Here is a 27,727-nt window from a genome sequence, read left to right on the forward strand (position 1 = left end):
ACTGTTCCTGCTCATGGGTCTAATTGAAACATCTGAAAAAACAGAATTGGGCTGACTTTTATCCTGGTGCCTAGGAGGGCCTGACCAAAGTTAATGATGTCATATGAACAACAGGGTGAAAAGAGCTACTCCTATTTTAAATTATTTAAATGCATATGCAGTCGACACTTGCTAAGCATCTGTGTAATCTGAAAGCTGTTACTGATTTATCATTTAGTGGGGGACTCACCTCTATGACTGAAAGAACAGAGAAAGAAGAGGATGGTAATTATAGAAATAAAATAAAGCTGTTCCCCAGAAGTGTCTAATTTGAATTTCACTCTTAAAAAATGACCATGTAGTGTTCTTTGCACTTAGAAAGCACCATTGACTGTATGATTAAACAAGTCATCCCTGATAGAGTAAGCAGAGTTTAATTGGAAGTAGCATATTCGAATCTAAGAGGTGGTAGCTTGGACTAAAGAGACTGCCTTTCATAAGATAGTGCATAGTTCTCCACCTTTTTTGATCTGCAGTCCTTTAAATATTCCCAGTGGCAGCATGCACATCTGTACAGGGAGTCTAAGCCCACAGATACCCAGCTTGCTTCTCTTTGTCCCTGCCACATGTGCTCAGCAGCCCAGGAACCATACGATCTCATAATAGGATTATGTAATTTACAGTCTCTTTCTGATAGATTTCCTTGGTTGATGAGCTGAAGACCTGGTGCTTGTTGAAGATTCAGAATCTGGAGCTCAAGCTTTCTGGAGATTCCAGGTCATCAAGACCTAAATCAACTTTGTCCACTTGCGAGTCTCTCACTGAGACCCTGGATACTGACAACAACCCCAACAGTGCCAAGGACTGTAAAGCCAACCAGCCTGTGCTGCAGTCAGAGGGCTCCCACCAGCATTCCTATATCACACTTCCAAATAGCCTCTTGGAAGATGGGGGAAGGAGCAGAGTCCAGATGCCAGAACAAAGCTTTGGGCAACACTTTTGCATTAAACAAGATGGAGCATTGGGTACAACCACATCAGGTACTTAGCTGTCATATCCCTTCAAGGGCGAGCTCATTAACTGAGGGGTACTTGTATTACTAATACTACATAATTCTGGTGGTGTGCTTTTCCCCCTCCATATGCCTAATGTCTTGGGTTTTGAATATACCTCAAGGCAGCCACTGGGAATATTTTAAGAGGTGGCTGGGTGGAATTCCACTGACTATTCCTGATGCTTCTACTATGTCTTGGAAGCAAATGTCCTGGGGTGCATTGACTAACTCTTAAGCTTGGAAGCTTTCAAAGAAAAAGAAAAATGTGCAGAATGGCCAGGTGTTCACAGCCAAGTACAATGCTACCTGAGCCCTGGCTTCTGTAAAATACTATCTATATATCCCCTGAACACTATGCAAAGTGAACAGGCATGGATACCCCATCAAATAGAAAGGCATATGAGAGATCTTGTGGTGCTTGAGTGTGAGCTATTGTGCATTGGAACAGTTCAAAAGCATAGAAATGTGTGACCTTTCCAAAATTGCTGGGACTTCAAGTTTTGTAGAAGCAGGGAGTTCATAAATATCAGCAGATATAACCTACTTTGGAAATCTAGACTGACAGTTGTTACATGTCCTTCTGATGAAGTCACAGAATCACAGAATGGTTTGGATTGAAAGGGACCCTAAAGATCATCTTGTTCCAACCCCCCTGCCATGAGTAGGGACACTTTCCACTGCACCAGGTTGCTCAGAGCCACATCCAGCCTGGCCTTGCACACTTCTGAGAATGGGGCAACCACAACTTCTCTGGATAACCTGTGCCAGTGCCTCACAGTGAAGAATTTTTGGCTAATATTTATGTCCTTTTTCTGTTGTCCATCTGGCCCCACAGCTGCAATGCAGCACCTCTCTGCCTGGGCCAGTTTTTCTCCTTTAATGACTTTCTATTACATCACTTGACTTTGAAGATGCGATAAACTACTATAAGCCTGTAGAAGGTACACACAAAACCCCATCATTCATCAAACAGTGAGGTCTTCTGAGTGCTAAAATAAGTGCCCAGAGCTTTTCTTAATATGCTGTCTATAATTTGTTCTATAGGTACAGAGCAACAGGTAGTGGCTGGTGGACCAGTTTCTTCTTCTGCCCCTGCTCAAGATGTTAGGCCAAAGGACAAAGCTGTGAGTGCCAGCACGTTCCACAGGTTCCAGCAGGATCTGCCCTGCTCTGAGCTTTCGGGCTCCAAATTAAGACATGTTAAAGTTCAAGCTGCTTTGCAGCCAGGGACTGAACCTGCAAAGACAGAACTACAGAGCGGCTGCTTCATTGACAAAGGAACTCAGACGAAAAGGTCCAGCAGAAGCGGGCAGTCACGGCACAAAGCTCTGCACCATGCTGGGGCACAGCAGGGCCAGGAGCAGCAGCCCTCAGCCCTGCCTGCCCCTCCGCTCAGAGACACCTCCCAGGCCCTGGAGATAACCCAGTACTTCTTTGAGGCCGTTTCCACGCAGATGGAGAAGTGGTACGAGCGGAAGATAGAAGAAGCCAGGTGCCAAGCAAACCAGAGAGCGCAGCAGGACAAAGCTGCGCTCAAGGAGCACATCAAATGCTTAGAAGAGGAGCTGAGCAAATTAAGGACTAAAGTGCAGAAAGAGAGCTAGCACCTGCCAGGCAGCTAACCGAGCAACAGGACTCACTGTGCAACCTGCTGTATGGGAATTTGGAATATAGATATTTGTAGTGCCTGTTTCATCCAAACACAACACTCTATTTCAGGAGTAGAAATAACTTTGGAAACTCCATAACTGAGGAAAGTTCATATGCAAACTATATTGATAACAAAAAGATGCTGCAGATTAGATCCTTTCTTTGTTATTTCCAAGAGTCTGTCAATATTGCACTCTCAGTTTCCAGATGCTGCTTGAAACCAAACTGCATTAGTAACCAAAACTGTATTCTGAAAAGGGAATTCCCTTACTTCCACACAGGACAGACTAGAGGGTTCTACTATATGCCACATGTAAACACGTAGTGTTACCAGTACTGAAATAAATCCAAGATATTTGAAAGTTTTTGACAGAATTACTTAGTGATGAAGGGCTATTGATCCTATTTTAGCTACTCCCAGTGTGTCTCTCTAGTCAGTGGAGAGAAGCTAAAGAACCCACTCCAGTTACAAGCCCAGGTAGCTGACAGATGCAAGCTTCTAGCTGGGAGAGGGCAGGCAACCATGAAGGGAGGTGCTAAGGTAAATCATCCTATTAGGTACAGAGGCTTCAGCTACCACTTTGCCTTTCTGTTGGTTTTCCATTATTAAAACAAGTGCTAAATTTGATTTGTCTTTTTTTTTTTTTTTTTTTTTTTAATGGTGTCCTGTTTGCAGAGTTCCTTGTGGTTACAGTGTTGTTGGGACTCTACTCCAGTAATCTGAGAAATCTTGTTTTGGATGGCAAGTATTTTACTGTAACTGTGGTCTATTCTTTAGGTTGAATGTTTATATAAATATTTTTTCCTTCAAGCAGGAAATGGCTAATAGTGTCCTATTGAAGAAGCTTGAAAAAGTCCTTTATCTAAGAAAGTGAAAGCTTGGCTCCCTGTATTCAAATTTTATTTTTCTGCAGTCAGGATTTTTGCCCAGACTGCTTACCTTTTTTCCTCTGAATGATTCGTCCTCTGTTTTTTTTCCCTTCTGTCTCTAAAAAGGAGACCAGGCCCTGATAAGTCTACAGGTTTTAGGACAAACAGTCCCACAAAACAGCACTCAACATTTTAAAGTTTTATTATTGTGTTTTGTTATAAAATCAGAACTTTCATTGACCAATGCTGTCCATGCTGACAGACTCCAAAAAATCTCAAGGCACTATAACTATTGCCTTTGCACCCCTTTAGGGTTTCCTCCTTACACGTCTGAGAAGGCTCCATCACATTCTGCTAGAAATGTAAGTTTACTTACCAGATCATGATAGAACAACTGTTCAAAATTAGTTCCAACACAGGATGGTACTGTTATGCCAAGGAGAAAAATACTTTTTTTTTTGTACTAAGGAGCTCTGAAATCAATACTGAAGAATGTCATTCACTAATTAGTAATTAAACTTTTGTCTTCTTAGCAGATGTATAAAGCAAAAGAAGTCATATTATACAACAATATTTTTAACGTTGCTATTAATGCACTATCACAAGAAGAGAAGTGTATCTGTGGCTTTGGAAATACTAGTTTTCTTGCCCTGACTTCTGTAGTCTAGTGTAGACACTTCGGTATGTTTACAGTTCTGTTTAAGCTACAGTAGGAATGCAGAAGCATGCTATTGAAAATTTGTATCACCTGGCTGAAGCTAATGTTTTGCCAAGCAATTAAAGTAAGTGTTGCTCAGAAATGTGTGGTGTAACATTTTCTAGCCACAGAAAATTCACAGTCCCCTCAGTTGACACTGAAGGGGGAGCAGAAGATTGGACTTCAACTTCTAAGCTTTTTGTTTGTGGTTATAAAACACAAAAATGAGTCTGCCGTCTTGCAGAGGGAGGCTGCAGGGATTAAGTGCTGTCTGTTGGCTGGTGCTGGTACCCCTTTCAGAAGTTACAGGCGCAGGGCTGAGCTGAGCACAGATCAGACACAGGCTCCTGAGCTTGCCCAAGCCCCAGGGAGAGGCTGTGGCTTTAGCTCTACTTCCCATACAGACCACACTGGACCACACTCATAAGTCCAAGTAACTAACTAAATCCAAGTAATTACCAAGTAATCTAAGGCAGTAACCAGGCAGCAGGTTACTGATTTTAGAGGTTCTCTGAAGCCAGTGAGTGTATGGTAAAAGAAAGAGAAGCATTTCCTGCTGATTCCTTTCTATACCGCGCCCTTCTTCAAAACTGTGAAGGACTTTATAAAACAGGTGTGATCTACCTACCTGTCTCTTCAGGTAACTTTATTTACCCTTGCAGGCTGTACTTGGACTCTTTAAGGCTTCTGGCTGGCAATTTTTTACTTGGCAAGCACACAGAGCGGTGGAGATGTAGGGCAGCAGCACTCAAGAGGTCAGCATCTGTCCAGAGCCCTGCCTGTCAATCCTACCTCTGGATTACATGCCCACAACCTGGAAATGTATAAACTGGGAGTCAGAGGGGTAATGCAGGCTCAGGGCTCCAAAAGGAAAGCACCATCGTGAGGCAGCAGGGTAAAGCCTCCTAAATAAGGAACAGAAATCCAAGCACTGGCTGAAGGGGAAGGGAAGCCTACTGTGGTAATGGCCAACACTGGTTATGGCTGTTCAATTAAAATACCTTTGTAAGCAGCACTTTCTCTTAACACGAAAAATAAATCCCCAACACAAAAGTGTTCTGTCAGTCTGTTCTACCAGAAAATGTTAATAAAATGTAAATTTTTAATGGAGCATTTTTAGATATGTATTTTTCCTACTGACTGAAGCTCAGAGGCTTCAGTCTATACAGATCTGAGCCATAACTCCTGCTCTCAACTGGGGCATTCCTCCTGTAGCCTGAAATTCTGTCCTGTCCCTTCCCTGGTGCCAGTGGTGATACCTATTTACCTGATATGCTGCCAGTTTGTGCAACTCAGCCCCTCTGCAGAAAACCACCTTGAAACAGGGATGCTCCCCAAGGGAACTACAATAGCAGAGTGGGAGAGGGAGTAGTTCCTGCATGTCTTGGAATCACAACCTAAAACAATCAGGCATTGATCTACTGCTGCCTGTCTAGCTATGTGGAGAAAATCCCCAGCTCATGCAGGCATTTTTAAATTATATGGAAAAAAAATATATACTACAGCTTAAGGAAAGTGAGAACTGTTGCAAGCTAACAATTAGAAGTAGTATAACATTTGACTAAACAAACCAGAACTTTTGCAGTTCGTATTTTCTACCTGTAATTCTTCTTTATATATTGACTTTTAAATACTAGTTTGAAGGTACTTCGTAATAAACATCTCTGGGGCTAAAATCTCCCATTTTCATAACTAAAGGCCTCCCCTTTTACGTTTAATTCAGCTACTACTGAAAAGTAACATCTACATACAAACCATTTTTTTAATGTTTGTTTGTTCTGCACCAATTTATTTATCCCAAATTCTTTTTTTAATCACGAATTTCAGTGAAAATCCCTGGCACAGTACATGAAGAGCTGTCATTGTGAATATTAACAATTTCAGCTACCACAGACAAAATAATCTGGCATATATTTATTTTTCATTGCACTGGCATTAACACAGCTGTCGTAATTTTTGGTGCTTTCTGCTTTTCCTGCAGCACATGCTACATCATCCATGCAGTTCTTTAATGTCCTTTGTGTCCAAGTGATTTCCACTTCTGAGGGTAGCAAAACTGAGAAATTGATGGGGAAGGGGAAAAAATAAAACTCCCGCTGTGAAAGATTCCTCCTTCAAACATTACTAGCAAAGCCTGCCATTTTAACCACATTCTGGAAAAAACACTGTGTCTATTTGCAATAGATAAAAATTAAACTGTCAATAAAATGATGATCATGATTTTGCCAGCTTAAGTGTTCTCTGAAGTTCCTGAAGTTGCATGTTGCCTTGAGTAATCATCATCCTGATTGCATCCTGTAAAACAGATTGGAATCTAGTGAACTGTATGTCTGTACACAGCGTGGGTTTTACACAAGCATGCAGACTATTAATGCATTAAAATACACACAACTCTTACTGGCACTACTGTCATTTACTTCTAACCTAACACTGCTGTCTCTGAAATGGTTAAAAACCAGGTCAATAAATGGATTAATTTTCTCCAGTTCTGCAACAATGTACTTGGTTGTGGCTTTTGTTTAAAACTCAGTTTTTAATAGGATTCAAACCCCTAATGTTTGCTTTATGCCTGTGTATGTACTGCCTTTGCAAGCCAGTAGTGAGAACAGCACACAAGCATTATGGAGATGGGTTTTACACAGCAGGTGTGGGTTTCTCTCAACACTGTCTAAGGGCTCTAAGGCTTTGTCTGCATAGCTCAGCCACCAATTCCTTGGGCGCTGGCTAGAAAAGGGAATGAACTAGGAAGCAGACAACAGGAGATGTACAAGAAATGTGAAGGTTTCTGCATTTCACACTGGCTTCACATCCTTAACCATCCCACCTGATTGTATGGTGGTTAAATATAAGTGAAATTAAAGCAAAATAAAAAGCTATAAAAAGCTTAACTGTTATTAAGTTTGTGTAAGTTACCATATATACACATGGTTTTCCTAATCTGTGATTTGACTGAGTATTTATTGTTTAGGTTTTTAATTCCAGATTATTCTCTGGAAATTTGAGAAACATTACTATTGCTAAGAGAGGGAATAATGTTTAGAGATGCTGGATTATTTCTTCGCATAAATGAGGAAACAGTAACCAGGCACTTTTCACCCGTCTGGAAGCTACACCTATAAAACAAACCGCCAGGACACAGGACAGGACAGTGCAGCGACCTGCCCGAGGGCAGGCGATCAGATGCGGATTCCCAATCCTCACCTCTTCTGTGGCATCCTTATTTCTCTTGAATTCCTCCCTGGCCCAGTCCTTTAAGTAGCGGCGATCCTGCTCAGCAGGGACGTCCCGGATGGCGCGCAGGATCTTGCGGTACAGCTGAAGGACCTGCTGCCGCCTCAGGAACTGGCGAGGAGAGAGCCAAGTCTGCCCGCTGCCCCAGCACAGCGAGCCGCGCCCTCGGCGCTTTGCTTCGAGGGGTATTTAAACAGCCACCGATCGCTCCTGCAGAACGCGGCCTGCCGAGCCCCCGCGCCCGCCCGTACCTGCCTGAGGGTGAGCGCGCCCGGCGGGAGCCGCGCGGCCGCCATGACGCGCCTGCGCCCCTGCCCCGCACGGGGCCGCCGGGCCCGCCCCGCGCGGGCGGCGCCAGGCCGCCATCTCCCGCCTCGGCGCGGCCGCGCCAGCTCGACCGACCCCAGGCGCAGGCGGCGGAGCTACAAAGAGCGGTACCTCTCTTTATTAGAACAGACGGTACAAGATGCATAGCCTCTGCAATGAAAAATCACGTCCGTGCTCCAAGACACCGGATTTATTAAACATCCCCAACGCCTGCCTCGGACAGGGGCAAACTTCACAGTGTAAAGTGGTAAGGCTGGGATCAGTACTTTTTTTTTTTTTTTTGGTTGAGTAAAACCATCTGCCTCTCCTGCTCACCACTCTTTCCTTCCCAGAGGCACCTCCACACGGGTGATGCTGAAAAGTCTTATTTGCAAGACACTTCAACTTCTAATGCATAAATGCCTTCCCAGGAACAAACCTGGTTTTACTTATGGCAGGGAGGGAGAGACAGGAATAGTATTACCTCTATTTTTTTTTAATAGGTAATAAGTTATTAGAAGAGAAGTTGAGACAAGCTTTAAGTTTCTTGTGGGAATAGCAGGAGACAGCCTCACCATTGCATAACTGTCCTCTGACAAAAGTGGGAGGATGCACCCAAACCATTGTTCTTACACAGTCTCTGCCCCTGGGCAGCTCCTGAAGGATAATTCCAGTTCGGAAGAGCTTTATGACCCCTCCCATGAAATGCAGTTTCTTTGTATTTCAGCACTTCAGCAGCAGCAATCGGGTCCTGACCTTGTCTACAAAGTCTAAAGAGTGTCAGAGGCAGTCACCAGCTCAAACCACTGTCTGAGGGCATCGCTCAGAGTTTCTGGGAGCGCGTTCACATCTCTAAGGATCATGTAGAACGGGAATGGGAATTCTTCCATGTAAGATCTGATTTCAGGCAATTCTCCAGGTCCTTTGAATATAGGTACTTTAATGTCCAAAATAGAATCCTGTAAAAAAAAGTGCTGATGTTACTACTAAATGACACACTATTCTGTGATCACTGATAGAATTTACCCTATTTTCTAAGTACTTGTAATTCTCCCCCATTAGATTAGAAGTTAATAAAATACTTTTAAGATGAAACGCTTCAAGTGTTCAGTGGTAAATCAGAGCAGAAGCTGCATATAAATCAATTAAATGCTTTTGCCCTTTTCGATAGAAGTGTACTAATCCATGAATTATAGGCTAGAAGAGACTAAGCCTAAGCTTCTGCAACACCAAATTCTGTAAATCAATTCTGTCTTTTCTTAGCATTTTATGATTTGAGTTTACTGTTGGCACTTTAGTTTTATTAATTTGATGCCTTCCCAAGAGAGTCTGTAAGCTCTTTAGTGCTGAGTTGAACTCGTATTTGTGTAGTGCTCTAACAGAAGACTCTTTAGCAACTTCACAGTATCTCAACAAATACTACAAAGACAAAAATCAGATTAAACTCCAGCTATGTTTCTTGTAAAATAACTTCTTAGTTAATAAATGTTATGGAAAACACCTTTTTTCCCCAGGAAAAAAAAACCTATGAGAAACACCCAGAATTTTCACTTGACACTACAGCCAGGTTTCATCAGAACCTTTCAGCTGTTTGTCAGCAGGAGAACTGTTAGTTTTTCAACACTAAACATAGCAGATGAGTTTTGCATGCAAAAATAAAGATACAGGAAGAAAACATAAACCACAAAATTAAGAGTCTTTACCACATAATTCTCTATCAGGCTTATGTTTGCTCACTTACTGCACTAAAGAGCCTTCCTGAAACACTCCCATATATTTAAGCTCCCCATTCAATGATATCTTTTCTTCTCCCATTACCAGATGCAGGACTCAGCTTTCCCAACTGAGGCACTAAATAACTCTCACATACTCCCTTCTGTCTAATGTTTAATCTCATACTGGCTCCAGCTGTCATGTCAGTTGGGGACTGCTGTCAGAAATTATCAAGCTGAATCAGAGCTGAGATGGAACAAAGCATCTCTCAAACTCCAAATCTGTCAACCTGCCAGCTGCTTCCCTGGTGGCCAAGAGCTACAAGTATTCCGTTTGAAGACAGAAGCTCTTAGCCTTTCTGTGGCATGGAAGCTGAGATTTTTTTTTTTTAAATACAAAAGATAAAAAGCACAGTAGGAAGAAATGGTAGATCTGACAGACGTGGAAAACTGCATTTGGGTTCAGTATCTCTGACCTCTACAAAAGATAAGGTAGCTGTATGGCACTATAAAAGACAAGAAAAAGATTTGTATCAGTTTCTTATTCACTGCAGTGAATACTTCTCCCTTGTTCACTTACCCGGGAATTAGGGTTGTCCAACACTACAAAAATAACAAAGATATTGGCATTCCGAGCTGCTTGAACTGCTGCTGTCACCCGTTCCTTGCCTTCCAAGAAAAGGCCTCTTCCATCAGATACAATCAAAAGCAGCTGTGCTGTTTCTGAGCACAAAGAACATTTAAAATTCCAGTAAGTTCAGAGTAAAACGTTTAAAAGGCAAAAACCCCTATTTTGCTGTTTGGCCTGTGGGTATAATGGAAAAAGGAGTATTCCTAAGGAAATTAACTCTTGATCAAATAGGATTTTGTCAAGTCAGTCCAGTTAGTCTGAAGTAAACCTTCTGAAACATCAGACATAGCACCCATGCTGGGTTCCTCGGCACCAACTATTTCTGAAGACGTTACTTGACCCAAGTTACACCTAGAGTCAGATATATCCCTCTAGAGGTACATTCTAAGTTATGGATCTGTCATCCCTTAATTACACGTAAAACCACAGTAATTACAGTCAGGAATGTATGCCCCAGTTGTTACAGAGGGATGCAGAACACACTTCTGCAGCCCTGCCCCAAATGTGACAGGGCTTTGTCTTTTTACAGAAAGAGGTGATGGATCCTACAGCCTTTTCTCTTGCCAGCTCCTTAATCCTAAGGAGCCGATTGCTGCTTCATCCCTGGCTAGTTTAACAGAACTGGATGCTGCTCTCAAAATATTGTGACACCCTGGCCACCCTGTGGCAGAACAGCTGTGGATTATAAATCCCAGACTGTCCAGTTCTTGGAGTACTTCAACAACAAGAACTTATAAAAAATACAGGTGCCACCATGACAAGCTTTTAACTATCACATAACAATATTTTAGACTAACTAGGGGCAGACATGAGGCAAGCAGTTTTCCAGCTTTTCTTGGAAGTTCAAGCAGCTCATGACCTAAAGCTGCAGGACAGTGAAGGGCAGGTAGGAGGCAAATTCTGTCCTCAGAGCAGTGTGATTCTGAACGCCTAGAGAACTCAAGCAGGATAAGTGTCTGGAGAGTCATGGTCCTTAGGAAGCTGGACAATGCTCCAAGCTGGCACTGTCTACGCCTTAACACAGTCTGCAATCAGGAGGTAAAGGGAGACACGTAAGATGTGCTTTTTTAAAAAGTCTTACACAAAATTTTAATGAATTATTGACAAATATGAAGTAGGTGTCACCCAAGTTTTGAGCTAAATTTCAACCAAACATTGCTTTTGATAAAGCAAAACCCAAAGCTCTAATGCAAGTGATATTTCAGTCCCAAGAGTCTTCCTGGCAGGATTCTACTTCAGGACTGTAGTGAGCATTCCACTGCCATGGCAACAAGCACAGTAACACAAAAAAACTCACCCGGATTAATATTTTGAGACAACTGCTGTGCTGCAGCAAACATATTTGCTGATGATTCTAGAAACTGCAGAGGAAATAGATAAGAAAATCAAGTTATCTCATCATAAAAATAATAAACTTTAAAATGTAAACATGTCTAAAGAACACCTTTCTCTATTTTAAATGCTAAGTCTGACCACTTAACACAGATACGGTTCTTAGAATTAACTCCTGCTTTAAATTTATTAAGTACTTTTGAACTAAAGAATCTTCAGAGAGCCTTCAAACAGAATTTATTTTTTTCACAATACTAGCAAAGCCATCAACACAGTACACTGCTAACGAGATTAATGGCATCATTGAAAATATACAACCTATTTCTAAGTTGAACTTCTTGAAACAGAAGTATCTAGTTTAATACTTCCCATTAAAATTAAGAACATCAACAATATTTTAGGACTCAATACAGAGAAAGGTGAATGCTTAAAAGTGGTATACAACAGAACTAAAAGTGAGAACACACTCCACGTGTTATAAAACTATGACCATTTTATTTCTTTGTTACCTACCCTGCTATCAGACTCTCAAATACAAAAAACTAGTAAGTGTTACAAAGTGATCATAAAACCATGAAACTGCTGATATCTTGTCTGGAAGAGACTGGCAAACCTGTTGCCCTAGAGGCATTCTTGTGTACCTGGGCTATTTTTGTTTTCTTCTGCTGAAACTTGCAAAGACGCAGTATCCGTGTCCCTGACTGGTCACTGAACTGCTCATGGAACGGGTGCAGCAGCTGAACACTCTCTCCAAAGCTTCAGAAAAAAAGAGAAAATTACAGCATGAAACTGGTATTTACATTCAGCTCTGAAATACTGAAGAAAAGTCAAGATTTCAAATAAACTCACCTACACACAGCAATTTGTCCCACTTCTAGAAGAGTCAGAGCATTTCCAATAACTGCTAGGGATTCATATGCAAGCTATTAAAGAAAAAAGTTGCATCAAAAATAGCATAGTCAGTACTCAAAGCCCAGTATTAAATATGAAGAATTTTACTGAAATTATTTTTCATCATCTAGAAAGATAGTTGAAGAGACTGGCTATCCTTTTGCCTGTCTTATGTAAGATAGTGCAATAAAGAGACATTAGTTCTGCTTGAGGGCTTCAGCTGATTGATTTAGACATACCACTTTAGGTAGGCTAATGAAATAAATAACTGTTCAGAAGGAAACAAACCATTTTAATTAATAAAAACCCTACAAGTGGGCTATGATGAATGGATATTTAGTGCTCCAATGAACTGCTAGATAAGGAAGTTTTGGCCTTTTGTAGACCACAAAAAGTAGTTTTACAGTGGATATGTACATCTCTAACAAACTTAACAGCTCTTCCTTTCAGCTAGGTTTCACTGATATTTTGTGAATAAATCTCTTAGGCATGAAGTGACAAGAGGTCAAGCACATGGACTGGAAAAATAGGTGCTTTGGAATTGGGAGACTTTCCAGCAGCTACCAGCTCTGTATGAAACAAGTTAGCAACTGCGATATGCATCAATGACAGGTGGTTTCTCCGTACTCCTCCCAAGGTTTTATTTTACCTGTTTAGAGTGATTGTCAATCATACTAGAGGAATCATCAATAGCCAGGCAAATCTGGTACTGTCGTTTACTGGGCTTGGTCCTTCGCAGCCAGATCTTGTCTTTTCGGAACTGACTGGCGATGTACGGGATCACTTTGCGCATGTTCAGTCTCTTCCCAGTTCTGTAGTCTCCTCTGAAAGTTGAGAAAAAAGACATAGTGACAGGGGTTATCAGCAAGTATCTCATTCTGGAAATCCATGGTCTATGCAGCATACACATCAAATATTTTTTTTTAAACTACAAGTCCAATATTAGCAGTTTTAATACTGATATTTCGTTATAGATAAAAATATTGTCCACATTTATAATGTAAGATGGATATTCATTAGTTTTAAAAGAAGTTTATATCTGGGTACCTAAAATGGAAGGAAGACCTTGAATTTACACTCCACCAGTTTGAAACAAGTCTATATGTCTTTAAAAAACAATCCTTTAATATTATGAACTATGTAAAACATTTTGACATTTAACATAATCTTTGACTAAGTTCATTAATCACCTGTTGCACAGGAGAAAAAAAAAAGTAGGAGCCAATATCCTCAGGATGGGTCCTGACTACTATATCATATTTGCATTTCATAAAATAACCTAATGCTCCTATACAAGGAAATTGAAGGCATTTGCAAACAAGAATAACTACTGTAATGAAAGAACAACATAAAGCTGCACAATTACAGAGGTTAAAGTGCCCCAATTTAATGAGTTTTAAGAAATCAGAAGCCTCAGAAAGACCCAACTTACTTCAGCTTGGCAGCCTGAGTGGGTTCCAGGATGAGTCGCAGCTGTTCACAAAGCTGCTGTGATAGAGGAGCTGTCAACACTAAATACTTCTGCCACAGCTGTGCTGCTTCCTTCTCCTACAATATCACACACATTAAAGTGAATTATGAAAGAACAAAACAAGTTGGGTAGCACTGTCTGAAGAAAGAAACCAAACCTCAGTGCACTAAGGGGAAGGCAGTAACCAGCTAAAACTGAGGGTGTCTCACATGACAGTCTGCATTCACATTCAAAAGAAGATCTGAAACAGCATCTTGCTTCAAGAATAATGCAGTATGTTTTTCAAAGTAAGTTAAATGCAACAACATAAATAGTATCTCTATCATGTGATTTTGAGTATTTAGATTCCAGCTTGCTTGGATTCCTCAATGTTTTAGTAGTAAAAGAAGATGAAATAATGCAATGAAGGATTCTTATGACAGTTTTATATTCAAATAAGATCACAAACCTCCTCTGGAGTTCCAGGCTGTTGTGTGTGCCAAGCTTCCAATTGCTTTTCAAGTTCCTTTCTTAGGTCTTCAGGATCTCTAATGATGTGCTAGAAGTGGAGTTATGAATTTTATGAGACAGAAAAATAAGTTTACACATCTGGTGATCCTCAAAGTATAGCAAACTATAAAGAAAGGAAAATGCATTGCTCTCATTCTTATAAACAAAAAACACCCAAATATCTAAATGAAGATTCTAAATCACCATGTTTTTTAATAGTTTCTATGTACATGAAGGATAAATACCTCCCCACAAACATCTCCATATGTGATTTAATCAATATAGAAACAAAGCTAGGAACATCTATGACACTAATACTGAATACAATAAAATATAGAATTTCAAGATAAATCAGTGAAATGATCTTGAGAAACACCAGATTTATCAACAGTATAATGGAGACCAAACTATTGAGCACTAGACCTAACTAGTATCTTTGTAAACATAGTATACTTCATTTAATTATATTTTTTTACAAGCTTCATTCAAACCACTTGAAGATTGAATGACATCATCCTCCTTACATGGCACCAAATATTATTTGATAAACCAGTCTGTTAAAGGACACGCAAGCTTCCTGATACTTCTTTTACTCTCACTGTGTTTTCAGTGACAGTCTCTGTCCCTGACTTACAAACCCCAGTTTGGCAGAGCCTGCAGGTTATACAGACCATGTATTGCAAAGAGCAATACATGGTCTGTATAACCTGCAGGCTTACAGACTAAGGAAAATAAGTCCATGACTCTAAACTCAAAAGTTACAGTAACTTGTCATTCCTCAAGAGGCAGCAGCTGTCCCACTGGTCACCTACTGCACGTTTAAGGAAGGGAAAAAGAAAAGACACAGAGGGGATTTCTCTCCTCTTCTTCTGCTGAAAGGTGAGAAGCTGCACTTTTCCCCCAGCTGCCTCTTTCCCTTCCCCTTTAAATGGTGCTGCAAGAGCTCCCTCTCCTGTTCCACCTTTTGCGTGCCAGTTGGAAAAAACCTGCAAACCACAAAGCCACAATTATTCTGACAACAGGAGAGCACTTGCATTCAGCAGCCTTTTTCCAAAAAGCTGCAATACTTGGCATTAAGATAGAAATACCCAGTGCAGCTGGCACACAATCCTTTCTGTGTTATGCATAGAAACAGTAAAATAGCACCCTCCATGTGTGTACTTAGGACACCATACTGTAAGAATAAAAGGTCAATCCTAAAAAAACCCAGACACCGAAAATATTTTTATTTTATCAACTGATTATGCATCACCAACTGCTTCTATGCCATAGGTCTTTATGATAAAATGTGCTTTTTCACAGAAGATTGCACTGGAAAACTGTGTTACAGGAAGCTCTAGGATCATCTAGACCATGGTATTTTTTGAATTGAGACATTCATAAAAAGCTCCAAAAGGTTCTACAATACCTACAATCAGCTGTTATAAAGAAGTACTATATTAATGTATAATGACTGAATTGGTTGAAAAAAGTAATTCTAGTCTTTTGCATTCACAGAGTTTAATTAACACAGGTCAAGTAAATCCACCTGTTTCTCCTGCTGTAGCTGAAAGAAGACAGACTGGGTATCCTACCTGGGGAATGTCCATCAGAAACTGGTGGGCTGTGTGTATGGTCGAGTCCTTGCTTCTCTCTGGCTTCTCCTCAGCCACCTTTAGTAGTTTTTCCGGTGCAGAGTCATTGACATCCTCTGAGTCAACAGTCTGGAGCTCTGGCTCCACGTCACCCGGTCCTAGAGCCACAAAACTAATTACTTAGTGGAGACTTCATGGACCACACATAATACAAGAAACAATATTGTATCTTGATTCTTTCACAGAGCATCTCATATGCTTTGTAGAGTACAGCTGATATTTTCTTTTAAAAGGAAACTAAATTTTCATGCCAAATTTTAAGACATTTAATTCTAGGAATGGGATGAATACATCTTGCAACTCACTGGAACAGAAAACCATGCATTTCCTAATGCAAATTATTTTTCTGTCTTGTAAACTTCTTGCCAAATAAAGTAATAGTTAGCAGATATTTAACACCTGAGAGTTCCAGTAGTGAAGTACATTTATTGACTCTCATAGCCTCTATGACAGAATGATAGGAGGTATAAAGTAATTTGAGAAGTCAGAAAATCATCATTAAAAACTGTAATCTTTGCTTATCTTTTACTCTCTGATTTTTTTTTAATAGAACAGTTTTCTATAAATCAAAAATCAATTAACAAATAAAGGAATGGTCTAGAGAGTTTATTACTGTTTCTACTGTACTATGATGTTTAACAACTCATTTCTTGGGAATTATTCGAAAAGAGAAAAAAATGACATTGTAGGACATGTTCCAGAGACTAGTTTTTCAGAACATACAGTTAAGAGAATCACGTGGAAAAACAAGTAGACTGATTACATGCACACCTGTACCATAAATAAAGAGTCTAGCAAGAGATCTAAGTGATTAAAGCTCAAAGGAGTGGGAGGCAAGAATGTAGGCTTGTAAAACTCGTCTCCCCTCTCCAGCCATGCTTTGTGTTGTTCAAGAAGTCAAGAAAAAAACTGTATAAAATTCCATGCTATGATGTCATTTACTTTGATTCATTTCTATTGCAATTGGCAAGAGATGCTTCACCTAGCTTTTTTTTTTTTTGGGAAGCCAGGGAGGATGCAGCTGACAAGCCAGACCTATCTTGTCTACCAACCACTTCCGATAGCTGCTCAGTTTCGTCCTCACTTAGAAAGAAGGCAGTGGGAGTCTGGTGCTACCTCACCAGATGTTGTTCAGACCAGCTCCTCTATTTCTTGCTGGTTTGTTTTTTTGTTTTTTTTTCCCAGAAGTTATGCATAAAGCAGTTGAGTTACGTGGTGCTGATGGTGGTGACACTGGAATGCGTTGGTAAATGCCAATTAGTTAAGTGAATTGGCACTGCATTGAACAGCAGGGAAGTGTTTGCTTTTTATTTCATCAAAGTGGTGGATAAAGATTAGAGATCATTAACTTGAAAGAAAGCAGCAAACCCCTCTGTCACTCAATCAGTTTAGCAAAGGCTAATGCTGGTTACTAGGCAGAAGAATACTGCTGCAGAGGAATCAATTTAGAGCAGGCATACAGCCTTATGAAACATATCCACTACATGGAAATCTAAATACCTACATATACATCTAAAGATCCATATCAGTATGCATTTAGAATGCTTTTCAAGTTAATGTACCAGGAGGTTTAGTGGCAGAAGACTTCTTTTTTTCTGGCTTCAGCTCTTCAGTGTCAACTGCTCTTAGATCCTCATCCTGCATATCTGTTTCCATTGCTGCATCTTCACAGTCTCCTTCTTCCTTTTCTTCAGGAGGCATAATAGGTTTCTCTTGCTCCTTGCTAGCTACGTCTGCACAAAGACAACAATACAAGTAGTCAAGTGAGTCAAGTGCATTATGAGGCTACTGTATATCAATATCAGTGAACTTAGACATCTGAGGCTCAAACCCTTGTTCTATCTTTCACTCTGCTGTGCTGTGTCATGTCAGTAAGCTATTGCCTTGATTAGCTGAAGCAAGATTTGAAGATAATAGATTGTAAAGATATTAAGATAAAATCAAATTTTTAAAGTCAAAATGAGTATTGTTATTGTTAATAATAGTCAAAATCAGAAGTGTTATTGTTAGTTTGAGTCTGACTGCCAAGAAGTAGCATTTGTTGTAGTGAAGTGGTGTGGCACCTTTAACCAAAGCAAGGATTGCTAAACATAACTTTAAAAAGCAAACAGGGAAAACTACAGAAAATACAAGCGTTTCAGGATTTGATTCTGCATTGACAACTCTTTACCCCCAGAAATACCACTGTACCATATGTCTGTGCATCATAGTGTTCAGAGCCTTGTTTAATATGTTCAAATGCATCAGCCTCCTCCACGTTTTGTTTAGGCTGAATTGTATCCTGCTTTGCATCACTGCTGGATTCCATGGTTCTCAGTCGCTTGTGGACATATTCATTGTGATCTCCCATCGAGCGCTCGTTGTCTGCCTGGCCAGGTTTCCTCTTGAAACTCTGAAAAGGAACAAATTAACACCATGAACTTCAAAGAGAGGTGTAACCCACCACTAATGAGAACAGTGCTCTAACAAGGAGAAACTGAGTCCTGCTTATTTGCTGGTTAATATTAAGACATTTAAACGAAGATATAAAAGTAGAAATGAACCTGTGTATTTTTCATGCTTTGCTTCTGAGAAGCCATCCGGGCCATGCGTGTGGATTCATGGCCTTCTGACTGATTTGCACTTGAAGCTCCAGTTCCACTTTCCTAAAAGAAAAAAAAAAAAAATCAAGTGTAACTAAAAAGAGAAACTACTGTAAACAAACTCCAGATGTTAAACTGCAATGCTTTGCTACATTCTGTTCTGAATGACCAATGGCTCATAACTGCAAGTATAATTCTTATGGATAGCAGACAAGCCACTTCTACAGTTCAACAATTATCCTAAACTTACCTTTATAGCACTGAAAATGCAGGTTATCTACATGGTCTTTAAGGTTTTTTTCAGTGAATTTTTGACTGGTATAAATTAAGGTCTTATACACAGTTCTTAAAACCTACAGCAGCAGTTCCCTGATTTCAACTTGAAGATGTATTCACAAATATAGCATTTTTTAACTCAGACACTTCCACATAATTTACCTCTTTAGACTGGTCTCTTTCTGATGCCTCTCCAGCCAGCTCAACAGCACTGTCACTCTGAAGATTTTCTTGCCCAGTCTGCCCTTGTGTTTCATGCTCCATTCTTTCCTCAGCCTCAGGGATCTCTTCATCCATCTCTGGATTATCTTTATCCTCCTCTTCCTAAAATAACATCAGATTATTTTAACATTCTAAAACACATTGAAAACTGTGTGTTATTGAAAGGCGCTTAAAGACAAATGCAGTTATAAGACACAGTCAGGATGGCTTAACAAAGCCATTCTGTTTAACTGGATACCTCTTTGATGATGATGCAACTGGCCTACCAAACGAGGAGAAGGCAGTGGATGCAGTTTCTCTGGATTTTTAGTAAGGCTTTTGATAGTGTCCCTCACAGCATCCTTTTGGACAAGTTGTCTAGCTGTGGGATGAGTGGATACACAGTGTGCTGGGTGGATTCTAGGGCTAAAATAGTTGTAGTGAATGGGATTTCATCTGGTATCAGTCACCACTGCTGTTCCTTGAGTTTCAAGCTCCAGGATTAGTGCTGTTCAATGCATTTATCAATGATCTGGATACAGGAGTTGAATGCTCCATTAGCAAGTTTGCTGATATAAATTGGGAGGCGCTGTGTCCTTGAAGGACAAAAGGCCCCTTGCAAAGGGATTTGGATTGATTGGGGTAGTGGGCCATGATTAAGGGGATGAAATTTAACAGGTCCAAATGCTGGATTCTGCACCTAGGACAGAGTAACACTGGGCTCAAGCATAGACTGGAAAGAGGAGTGGTTGGAGAGCAGCCCTGCAAAGGGACTTGGGGATGCTGGCCTACAGCAGGCTAGGCGTGAGTGAGCACTGAGCCCTGGCAGCCCAGAAGGCAATCCCCTTCCTGAGGTGCATCAAACACAGCAACACCAGCTGATCAAAACAGTATGAAAAACACTGTATTCAGCATTGGTGCATCCTCACCTGAGTGCTGTGTGCAGTTCTGGGCCCCACAAGTTAAGAAGGATGTGAAGGTCCTTGAATATATCTAGACGAGGGCAGCAAAGGTGGTGCAAGGGCTGGAAGCAATGTCCTATAAAGAGTGACTAAGGAATTTGGGCATATTTAGTTTGGAGAGAAGGAGGCTGAAGGGTGGCCCCATTGCTCTCTACAACTTCCTGAGGAAGGGACATAGAGATGTGCTGAACTCTTCTCCCTGGTACCCAGTGATAGGATGCATGGGAATGGTTATTAGGACTTCAGTACCACCTCTTTACTGAGAGGGTGGTCAAACACTGGAAAAGGCTTCCTAGAGAGGTGTCCAATGCCCCAAAACTGTCACTGTTCAAGAGGCATTTGGTCAATGTGTTTAATATTAAGCTTAAATTTTTGGTCAGCCCTGCAGTGGTCAGGCAGTTGGACTAGATGATCACTGTAGGTCCCTTCCAGCTGAAATAGTCTTTTCCATTCTAACACAAGGCCGAGGAGGCAGCAGGGACACAGCAGAAACACATTTTTAATAAGCCTAGTTCTTGTTATCTTGATGAAGACTGTACTAACATTGTATCTATTCAATGTCAAATTTGTTTTAGAGTATCACAGAGCTCATCCATTTCTTAAATCTCGTCTAAGGCAATTAAAAAAAAAAAAATCACACTTATTTATTACACTGTACCTGAGGTTGAAGGCCTTGGTCTTCATTAGGGATTCCCTTATCTTCAGCAGATTCTTTTTTTTTCTCATCAGGTGGCTGTGACTCTTCCTCTTCTTCTTCTTCTTCTGCATCCTCGGTGTTCCCTGCCTTTTCTTCTTGATCATGAGCATCTTTGTCTCCTTCATCTTCCTTCTCCTCTTTGTCTTCAGAAATGCCTTCTTCAGCTGCTTTTGTGTCTTGATCATCTTTTTCTGTCTCACCGGTATCCTCTTCATTCTGGTCTTCTGTCTTGTCTGCCTCATTTAAATCTACAGGTTTCTCATCTATTTCAAAATCATTCTCTTCTTCTGGATTAAAATAGAAAATCAGAAACGTATATAAAACTTTCAGTGAAGTATAGAGACAGCGAATATTGTAGATATTTGGAATAAAACTGCCCAGCCTATCAAAAACCCATAAAATACTCACTTCTATACACAGAATTTTTGTTTTCTGTAGCCGGATAATTCCCTTAAGTCACAGTTGACTTCTATCTAGCAGTACAGCAGGAAGAATTCCTAGTAACTTTCTTTAACCTAATATTCCTGAGGATCAATTGACTTTTAAGAGTACAAATACTTGAAGGTATAATACAAAAAAAAATGAAACCACAAAAGCAACTGGACAATTAAATAAGGAGATTCCAGCCTAAGTTAGGCTGTATCACTTGGAAAACATGAGAAAGCATGGTCCACAGTGTGCATGAAAAGGAGGCAAAGGAAAATGTTGTAATGCTGACTTCTTGTCTGGCCTGCATTTGGTATGCTGGCATTTTGATGCACAAATGAATTTGCAGCTTCTTGGTGGTTATGAATCTACCACCATCTCTCTCCTTTCTGCAGACAAAAGGGTTCCTGATCTGTTTTTCCCCCTAACTTCCATATGGCTTTCATTTTTCAGCTATACCTTCATCCTCCTCATCATCACTCTTCTCATTACTTTCCAGATTCAGATTATCAGGAAGGTCCAAAGGTTCAACTTCAGGCTCCTTTTCCGGCTGGCCATGATAAGGATCTACTTCATTCTCATCATACTCACGCTGTCAGCAGAAGAACAGGGGGAAAAAATAACAGCCATGGACTAAGTGGGAGGATAGGCAAAGATAAGAATCAAGATACTACTGTATTCTCTAAGGCAAAGAAATACTGGAAACAGCATTACATTCTGATCAGTTAAAAGTGGATTTCCAGTGGTACATATACTCATGCATGAAAAGCAGAAAGATTAATTTCAGCAAATGCATTTACTTAAATTTGTGGTACTTACAACCAGCATGTTTTGTGTTCAAAAGCCAATTTTCCTAGCTGAAACATTCTACACAGAATGGGCACTCTTGGAGATGCTAAATGTACACCTGCATACTAAGGTGTTTCTGTTGCTAAACACAGAAGAATTAAGAGTTTAAAGATTTGTCCATCAAACACCAACTCAGTGTAAAGCCTGTTTTGGCAGCCATTACAAGTTCACAGTACTGCAAAAAAAAAAAAAATCCTTTCTGGAATATGAATCAGAAAATGAATGTGTATTATCATGGATACTACTAGTATGGTTTACTTTTAGCTCTGAAATGAACTAACTTTTTTTCAGGGTACTTCACTATTAAAAAAAAGCATTTAAAATTCTCAGAATCACATGGTGTGAGCAAAAGAGTGTGGTTTAACAGCAAAATACTCCATGTAGTCCAAATAATTTTTACCTCATCAATTTGTTCATGGATTTTCTCTTTATTTCCACTGTCCTCGTCCTGTTGCTCTTTTTCCTCATTCTTGGGAGGCTGTTTTTTAGTATCCTTGTTTCCTGTCCCCAGATTGTCATCTTTTGCAACAAGCTCTGAATCCTCCTATTAATAAATCCAAAAAGAAACTCAATTATTTTATCCACTTTTCAAAGTCTCAGTGACACCATCTTCTACAAAAAAACAAACAAACAAAAAAACCAAAAAAACCCAAAAAAACCCCCCAAAAAAACCCCAAACAACACTCAACAGAATGTTAACTCTGAAACTCCATGAAATTTTAAGGCAAAGAGCTATGAGAGGCAATTCCCATTCTAGGTCACATTAAGTTAGCAAAGTTCAATTTCTTTGATACTTTTTTCTCCCACTCTGTTCCTTATTACCTCATCCATTCCTGGTCCAGTTTCTTCTGTTTTACTACTAGCATCTTCATCATCATCATTTTCATCATCCCCCCAGAGCCTTTCATCTAGTTTATCGTCAGCTTCAGCATTATCAAGATTTCCCATCTGCTTATCCAGTTCCTCCTCTTCATCTGAATTTTCCTCATCTTCTGTGTACAGTTCAGAATGTGTTTCAGTACAGAAGAGAGAAAGCTAATGTTTTTGTTAACTTTTGAAGCAAATAAGCAATCATACTTTGAATCTTAATTTTATCACCCCAATCAGTTAACTGATATATGCTGAAAAGGACACACATGCACATGTTATAGGAAAGCATCAACCATTACTGCACTGATCTATAACTTTTTTTATAAGTTTGCCAGAGTGGAAGAACCAAACCTTTTTTCTCCAGTTCTCCATCATGCATCTTTCCTTCAAAGTCTTCAGACATTTCAATTGCATTGTCTTCTCCTTCAATGTCTGGTTTAGAATCTTGATCCTCTTTCTCCTTCTCTTTTCCTTTTTGAAAACTGTCTTCTATCTAAATCATTGGTAAAGCCAAAAATTACAATGGATCTTGCCTATATATTAAAAGCTTCACAAAGACACTATGATATTAAAAGTATCACAACAATATTTATAAGCTGATATGCAAAGATAAAAGCCAAAAGAAATAGAAGACTGAAGATAATTTCATGTTTCTTTTTACCTAAGACATCCACATCATGGATTTCAAGAGCTTTTCAGCTTCACTTCAATTAAACAAGATCAACCCCAAACATTTACCTGATCTTCGCTTTCTATTTTGTCGCTCACATCCTTCTTGCCTTCTCCTTCTCCAATACCACCATCCTCATAGTCATGGAACTCTGTTGCTCCCTCTCCTGCTTCATCTTCAAGTAACTCTTTTGGCAGACAAAATCCCTGCAAAGGTGAAAAGAAACTAAAAATCTTCCTCAGTAGTAAATACAATTTTCAGCTTGCTTTCTACTCAAGACTTTTACACATTAACTATATGCTTGCCATATATCCACTGTTACCTCTAATAACTTACCTTCAGAGCAAGCTCTGTAAAAATGCTGGTTAGAACAGAAAGCAGTTTTCCAGTACTCCTGTGAGATGCCAGTGAAATGGTGAGGTAGAACAGAATGACGTCTGAATATTTACACAACATGGGCTTTAGACGCACCAGCAAATAGCAGGCCTGGTTGAAGAACTACAGTTAAAACAAGAAACAGCTGTCAGTCATTACTTGTACTTACTGACATGCACCTCAGAGAGGCTCATGACTGACTGAAAACAGCTGCTCGAAGCAGAAATATCAGCAGGTGAGATTAGGTACAATTTCTAATGTTTCTGGAGGTTTTTGTAGATCTTTCACAAAAACTTTGTCTTCTCACTACAGGAATGTCTGGCTTTTGCACTACAGAAGACTACCTTTATTTGTCCACAGTTTGGCACATACTTCTAGGTACTTCTCCATAGTTCTAAGACACTGGGCAAGAAGAAGCAATGCACGTTTAACCACCAAAGTAGTTACAATTCCAGATCCCTTGAGACTCCTAAGCCAAAAATTAATGAAAATAAAAATTTTTACCTTATGTTTATATGAAGTGCAGTCTTCCCTATAGGATTTCAGGATCTCCAGGAGTTCTGAAACCCCTAAAATTGCCTTCTGCACATGTAAAGCCTCCAAATCAGCAGAAAGATCTTCATCCAAAAGTTTAGTTATATGTCCAGCTTTAATCACATCAAGTAAGGCTGCATCCTCTTTGTTTGAAACACATTAAAAAAATGGAGATCAAGTCAGGAATTTCTAAAAAAGGTTACAGCAAGCAATCTAGAAATAGCTGCCCTGTTTAAATACACAATTTCTATTAAAATAGCAATTTCCTTGTGTATTAGTGACTCTGACACACACTATTCAAGAAATTAAGGTTTGCATGGTTTAAAATCTTCTGCTCCCCACTCATGTATATTGACAAACTTACCATTTTCCTCTGAAGATTTCTCTTCCTCTTTTCCACCTTCCTGTTTTCTCTCTACCAAACACTGAACAGCATACAGAACAGCACGGATAACAGTTTCCACTTTTGTTGAGAACTGCTCCACAAACTCTTCATCTGACTGTTGATTTCCTTTTGAACCATAACATAGGCAGTTTTACATGCTTGTAAATATCAGATTACAGGTTTCTATGTTTCCTTTATGCAAGGACAATGACAGCACTAAGCAACTTTTACTACACAGTTCTACCAAAATCTCCTTGCTATTCCTGACCTACAACTACGGTGCAGGATCCATCACTAATAGAGATGGCAAAAAGATTATACTGCACAAATAAAGTCTGGACTAAATTCTGCAAGTTTTAATTTCATGAATTTTTGGATATCAGAAGGAACACAGGGCCACCTTCAGCAATAACCAAACAAATAAATTCTTGCGTCTCTATCAACATTACAAATCAGGTGGAGAAAAATGGTCCTTACCAATGCAATCTGACACAGAAGCAAGAAGCTGTGTTCTCCAGGCTGTGAAGTGTGAAGATGTGTTATTAACTTCTTCTTGTATATACTTTAGGCTCTTGATTAGGGTCATCTGATTTGCAGCTTCCATGTCTTGCCCATTTGGAAGAAACAGGGACTCTATGCTTTGTAACTGGGCTGAGACTTCCAGCAAACAACTCACAGCTGATGTGCAAACTTCAAAGTCTCTCCTGCAACAGAAATACCATAATACTGAAAGAAGAACAAACAGTCCAACTTAAGATTAAACCTTTTTTCGGTCATGGATAAGGGAGAAGCAGCATACCTCCATCCTGAAATTAAATAAAAGATTTGACAAAAAGCTCATATTCACACTGTTTGAAGCAGGGAGAAAATTAGAAGATTGTTATTAAATAAGCTACAAATGTATTTTAAAACGAAAATTTCTTCCTTCATTTATATTTTAAATTCACCTCATTAGCTAAGGAGCTATGGGGATAAAATCCTGAGAGACCAAAGACAAAGTGGGAAGCTGAGACAGGAATTTTTTTCACTTGTCAAGAGAGTGGGAGAAGACAAATTTCTTTAAAGAATCAGGCACTGTATTTCGCAACAAAAATGAACAGAAAAATGTTTGAAGAGCATTTGAATCCATTTTTCAATATATGCATAGGTGAAAAGTTTCAAAATTACTTCATGCATATTATGTGAATCTAATTAAGAGATGTTCATGTGTAGAACTCACCAGGCATAAAAGGAGGTCTCACATGGCTGTTGTCTTACTCTGTCCACCTCTGCTTTCACGGTCTTCACATTTGCTAACATTGCAGTCAATTGTGTAGCTAGCTGCAGCCACAACTGATCCTTATTTCGCATCCTGCATCCAGGAGGCAATTGTTCAGCTGTTACTGGAGACAAGTGTTTTAGATCTGAGGGAATCAGGTCAGGTATCCCGGCAAGAACATTTCCCATTTCAGGGACTGAACACTGAGGAACGTTGGGTTTGACATCAGCCCTTTCACTGTCATTGCACCTGGCTGATTCTTCTTTTGGGCAGCACTGGATAAACCAAGACAACTCCTCGAGAACCATCACACACTGCATGCAAAGTTGCTGCAGTTTGTCCGTCCAGCGTTGAATACTGTCTTGAGGAGGAAATGCTGCATTGTATTCTCTGTCAGCAGACAACCTAGAATCTATCTCTTGTATACAACTCAGGAGGTTCCTAGTTTAGAAGGAAGAAAGTGAAATTATAATCACCGAGTTTTATGTTGTACTTCCTTTTTAAAAGCTCTACCTTTAACTAACTTATTTTTTTTTAATCTAGATAATAACTTCTCCTGGGAAAACTAAAACAATATTTTTTTTTAAAAAAGGTTGGTTAATTAGTGATTTTTTTTCCCCTCCCTGAATTATGAAATACTACAAAGCCCTGGAAATCTGATTTGCTATGAAAGTCATAGTAATGCAGATAAACGTTCTGAAAGTTTTACTATTTCTGTGACTGTAAAGCTGAGGAGTTTGTTTAGTTGGGATTTTCCATTTATTCTTTTTTTTTCAAGTTTCCTGGGCTTAGAATAAATTTTGTACCAGTAATCTCCAGTCCAGAATTCCTTCTGTGTATAAAGGTACTAGCTCCTAACCTGACTTCTAGAAGTTTTTTGGACTAGAGTGCTAAGTACAAACATGCTCAACAAAGGTGGCATTTGCAATGACTCTGATGACCCAAACAATGAAATGAAAGATCACATAGAGTTTTGTTTCCTTTTGCAGTTTTGACACAACATCCAGTACTGTCCCACCTTTCTAGAATTTTTCTTTGTAAGCTGTCGGTGCTTTATTTATTTAGGCTCAAAATATCATCCAGATCTTTTATTTGCCCCAGGTCAAGCCAACAACTTGAATGTAAACAACATTAACATAGGCCAATACCAAATGAGAGAGCTATAATAATCTGTAAGTTTAATGTTTTAACTGTGTAATTATCTACAGAAATTAGTTCACATATATCCTCACTTGTTCTACAAAATTATTTTGGTTTTAAAATACTGGCTGCAGTGATAGGATAAATTTAAATCTTTTCTATCTAGGCTTAATTGAGGGGAGGAGAAATATACAGAAGCAGAGTAAAAAGTTGTTATTTTCTTCTGCCTTATTTTCTGTCTTTCTTGAACTGATTTGCTCACTGTCAAAACTTGTTTTCAACATTTCAGTGTTGGAAGATAGAAAATACCTGAGTAAGATCCACTGTTCTGTCAATGCAGTAAGAGATCGCCTCTGTCTCACAAGCATCTGCATGAGGTGAGCAGTGAACCCTTTGCAGCGTTCAATGCTGCCTAGTCCAATATCCTAAACAAAACAAAGATAAAGGGGAAGGAACAGTTAGATCAATGAGACAACAGCAGTCTCTGTGCCTCCATTTCACTGAGCAGGCTGAAAGATTATGGCTTAATTGAACAAGTCTTAATATGCAGACCAG

At 39.7% G+C, this 27,727-nt stretch overlaps 3 protein-coding genes and 1 long non-coding RNA gene across 21 annotated transcripts in view; 2 read left to right on the forward strand and 2 right to left on the reverse strand.

The window, feature by feature from the left end:
• ANKRD6 (ankyrin repeat domain 6) overlaps positions 1–4,353 on the forward strand; it is an 85,956-nt gene extending 81,603 nt beyond the window's left edge. For all 14 annotated transcript variants that reach the window (XM_085576469.1, XM_085576472.1, XM_085576470.1 and 11 more), the window contains 2 exons: positions 677–1,019; positions 2,078–4,353. In XM_085576469.1, the coding sequence (XP_085432595.1) occupies positions 677–1,019; positions 2,078–2,637 (903 nt within the window). In that variant the 3' untranslated portion in view covers positions 2,638–4,353. The remainder of the gene's footprint in view (positions 1–676; positions 1,020–2,077) is intronic.
• A 1,798-nt stretch (positions 4,354–6,151) lies between these two features.
• LYRM2 (LYR motif containing 2) lies at positions 6,152–7,794 on the reverse strand. Its single transcript, XM_021545515.3, has 3 exons — positions 7,733–7,794; positions 7,452–7,592; positions 6,152–6,545 (listed from the first exon to the last, which is right to left on the reverse strand). The coding sequence occupies exons 1-3, from the start codon at positions 7,775–7,777 to the stop codon at positions 6,465–6,467; spliced, it is 267 nt and encodes an 88-aa protein (XP_021401190.1). The 5' UTR covers positions 7,778–7,794; the 3' UTR covers positions 6,152–6,464.
• Positions 7,795–7,914: 120 nt separating this feature from the next.
• The window catches only part of LOC146767861 (uncharacterized), a 45,322-nt gene continuing 25,509 nt past the window's right edge, over positions 7,915–27,727 (forward strand). Inside the window, exons 1-2 of the long non-coding RNA XR_014954242.1 lie at positions 7,915–8,055; positions 27,462–27,549. This is a non-coding gene — a long non-coding RNA (uncharacterized LOC146767861). The remainder of the gene's footprint in view (positions 8,056–27,461; positions 27,550–27,727) is intronic.
• The window catches only part of MDN1 (midasin AAA ATPase 1), a 92,605-nt gene continuing 72,834 nt past the window's right edge, over positions 7,957–27,727 (reverse strand). Inside the window, exons 78-102 of one of the 5 annotated variants that reach the window (XM_085576448.1) lie at positions 27,482–27,597; positions 25,994–26,473; positions 25,252–25,478; positions 24,754–24,900; positions 24,360–24,532; positions 23,817–23,978; positions 23,549–23,686; positions 23,162–23,303; positions 22,763–22,929; positions 22,341–22,484; positions 21,551–21,683; positions 20,627–20,952; positions 18,968–19,129; positions 18,491–18,592; positions 18,138–18,339; positions 17,510–17,680; positions 15,888–16,045; positions 14,273–14,362; positions 13,786–13,901; positions 13,003–13,177; positions 12,312–12,385; positions 12,104–12,218; positions 11,428–11,491; positions 10,080–10,222; positions 7,957–8,746 (exon numbers count right to left, since the gene is read on the reverse strand). In XM_085576448.1, the coding sequence (XP_085432574.1) occupies positions 8,558–8,746; positions 10,080–10,222; positions 11,428–11,491; positions 12,104–12,218; positions 12,312–12,385; positions 13,003–13,177; positions 13,786–13,901; positions 14,273–14,362; positions 15,888–16,045; positions 17,510–17,680; positions 18,138–18,339; positions 18,491–18,592; positions 18,968–19,129; positions 20,627–20,952; positions 21,551–21,683; positions 22,341–22,484; positions 22,763–22,929; positions 23,162–23,303; positions 23,549–23,686; positions 23,817–23,978; positions 24,360–24,532; positions 24,754–24,900; positions 25,252–25,478; positions 25,994–26,473; positions 27,482–27,597 (4,116 nt within the window). In that variant the 3' untranslated portion in view covers positions 7,957–8,557. The other 4 variants (XM_077782306.2, XM_021545486.4, XM_085576449.1 and 1 more) reach the window with 4 other exon arrangements.

This window comes from Lonchura striata, chromosome 3 (assembly GCF_050655825.1).
Source record: "Lonchura striata isolate lonStrDom1 chromosome 3, ASM5065582v1, whole genome shotgun sequence".
Lineage (NCBI taxonomy): Eukaryota > Metazoa > Chordata > Aves > Passeriformes > Estrildidae > Lonchura > Lonchura striata.

What these genes read in the sequence shown, in the direction of transcription:
- LYRM2 (XM_021545515.3), bottom strand. Translation starts at nt 7,777, where the DNA reads ATGGCGGCCGCGCGGCTCCCGCCGGGCGCGCTCACCCTCAGGCAG. An exon ending in GCGCGCTCACCCTCAGGCAG is followed by an intron (nt 7,593 to 7,732) that starts GTACGGGCGGGC and finishes TCTCCTCGCCAG; the next exon opens with TTCCTGAGGCGGCAGCAGGT. An exon ending in ATAAGGATGCCACAGAAGAG is followed by an intron (nt 6,546 to 7,451) that starts GTGAGGATTGGG and finishes TCTGTTTTACAG; the next exon opens with GATGCAATCAGGATGATGAT.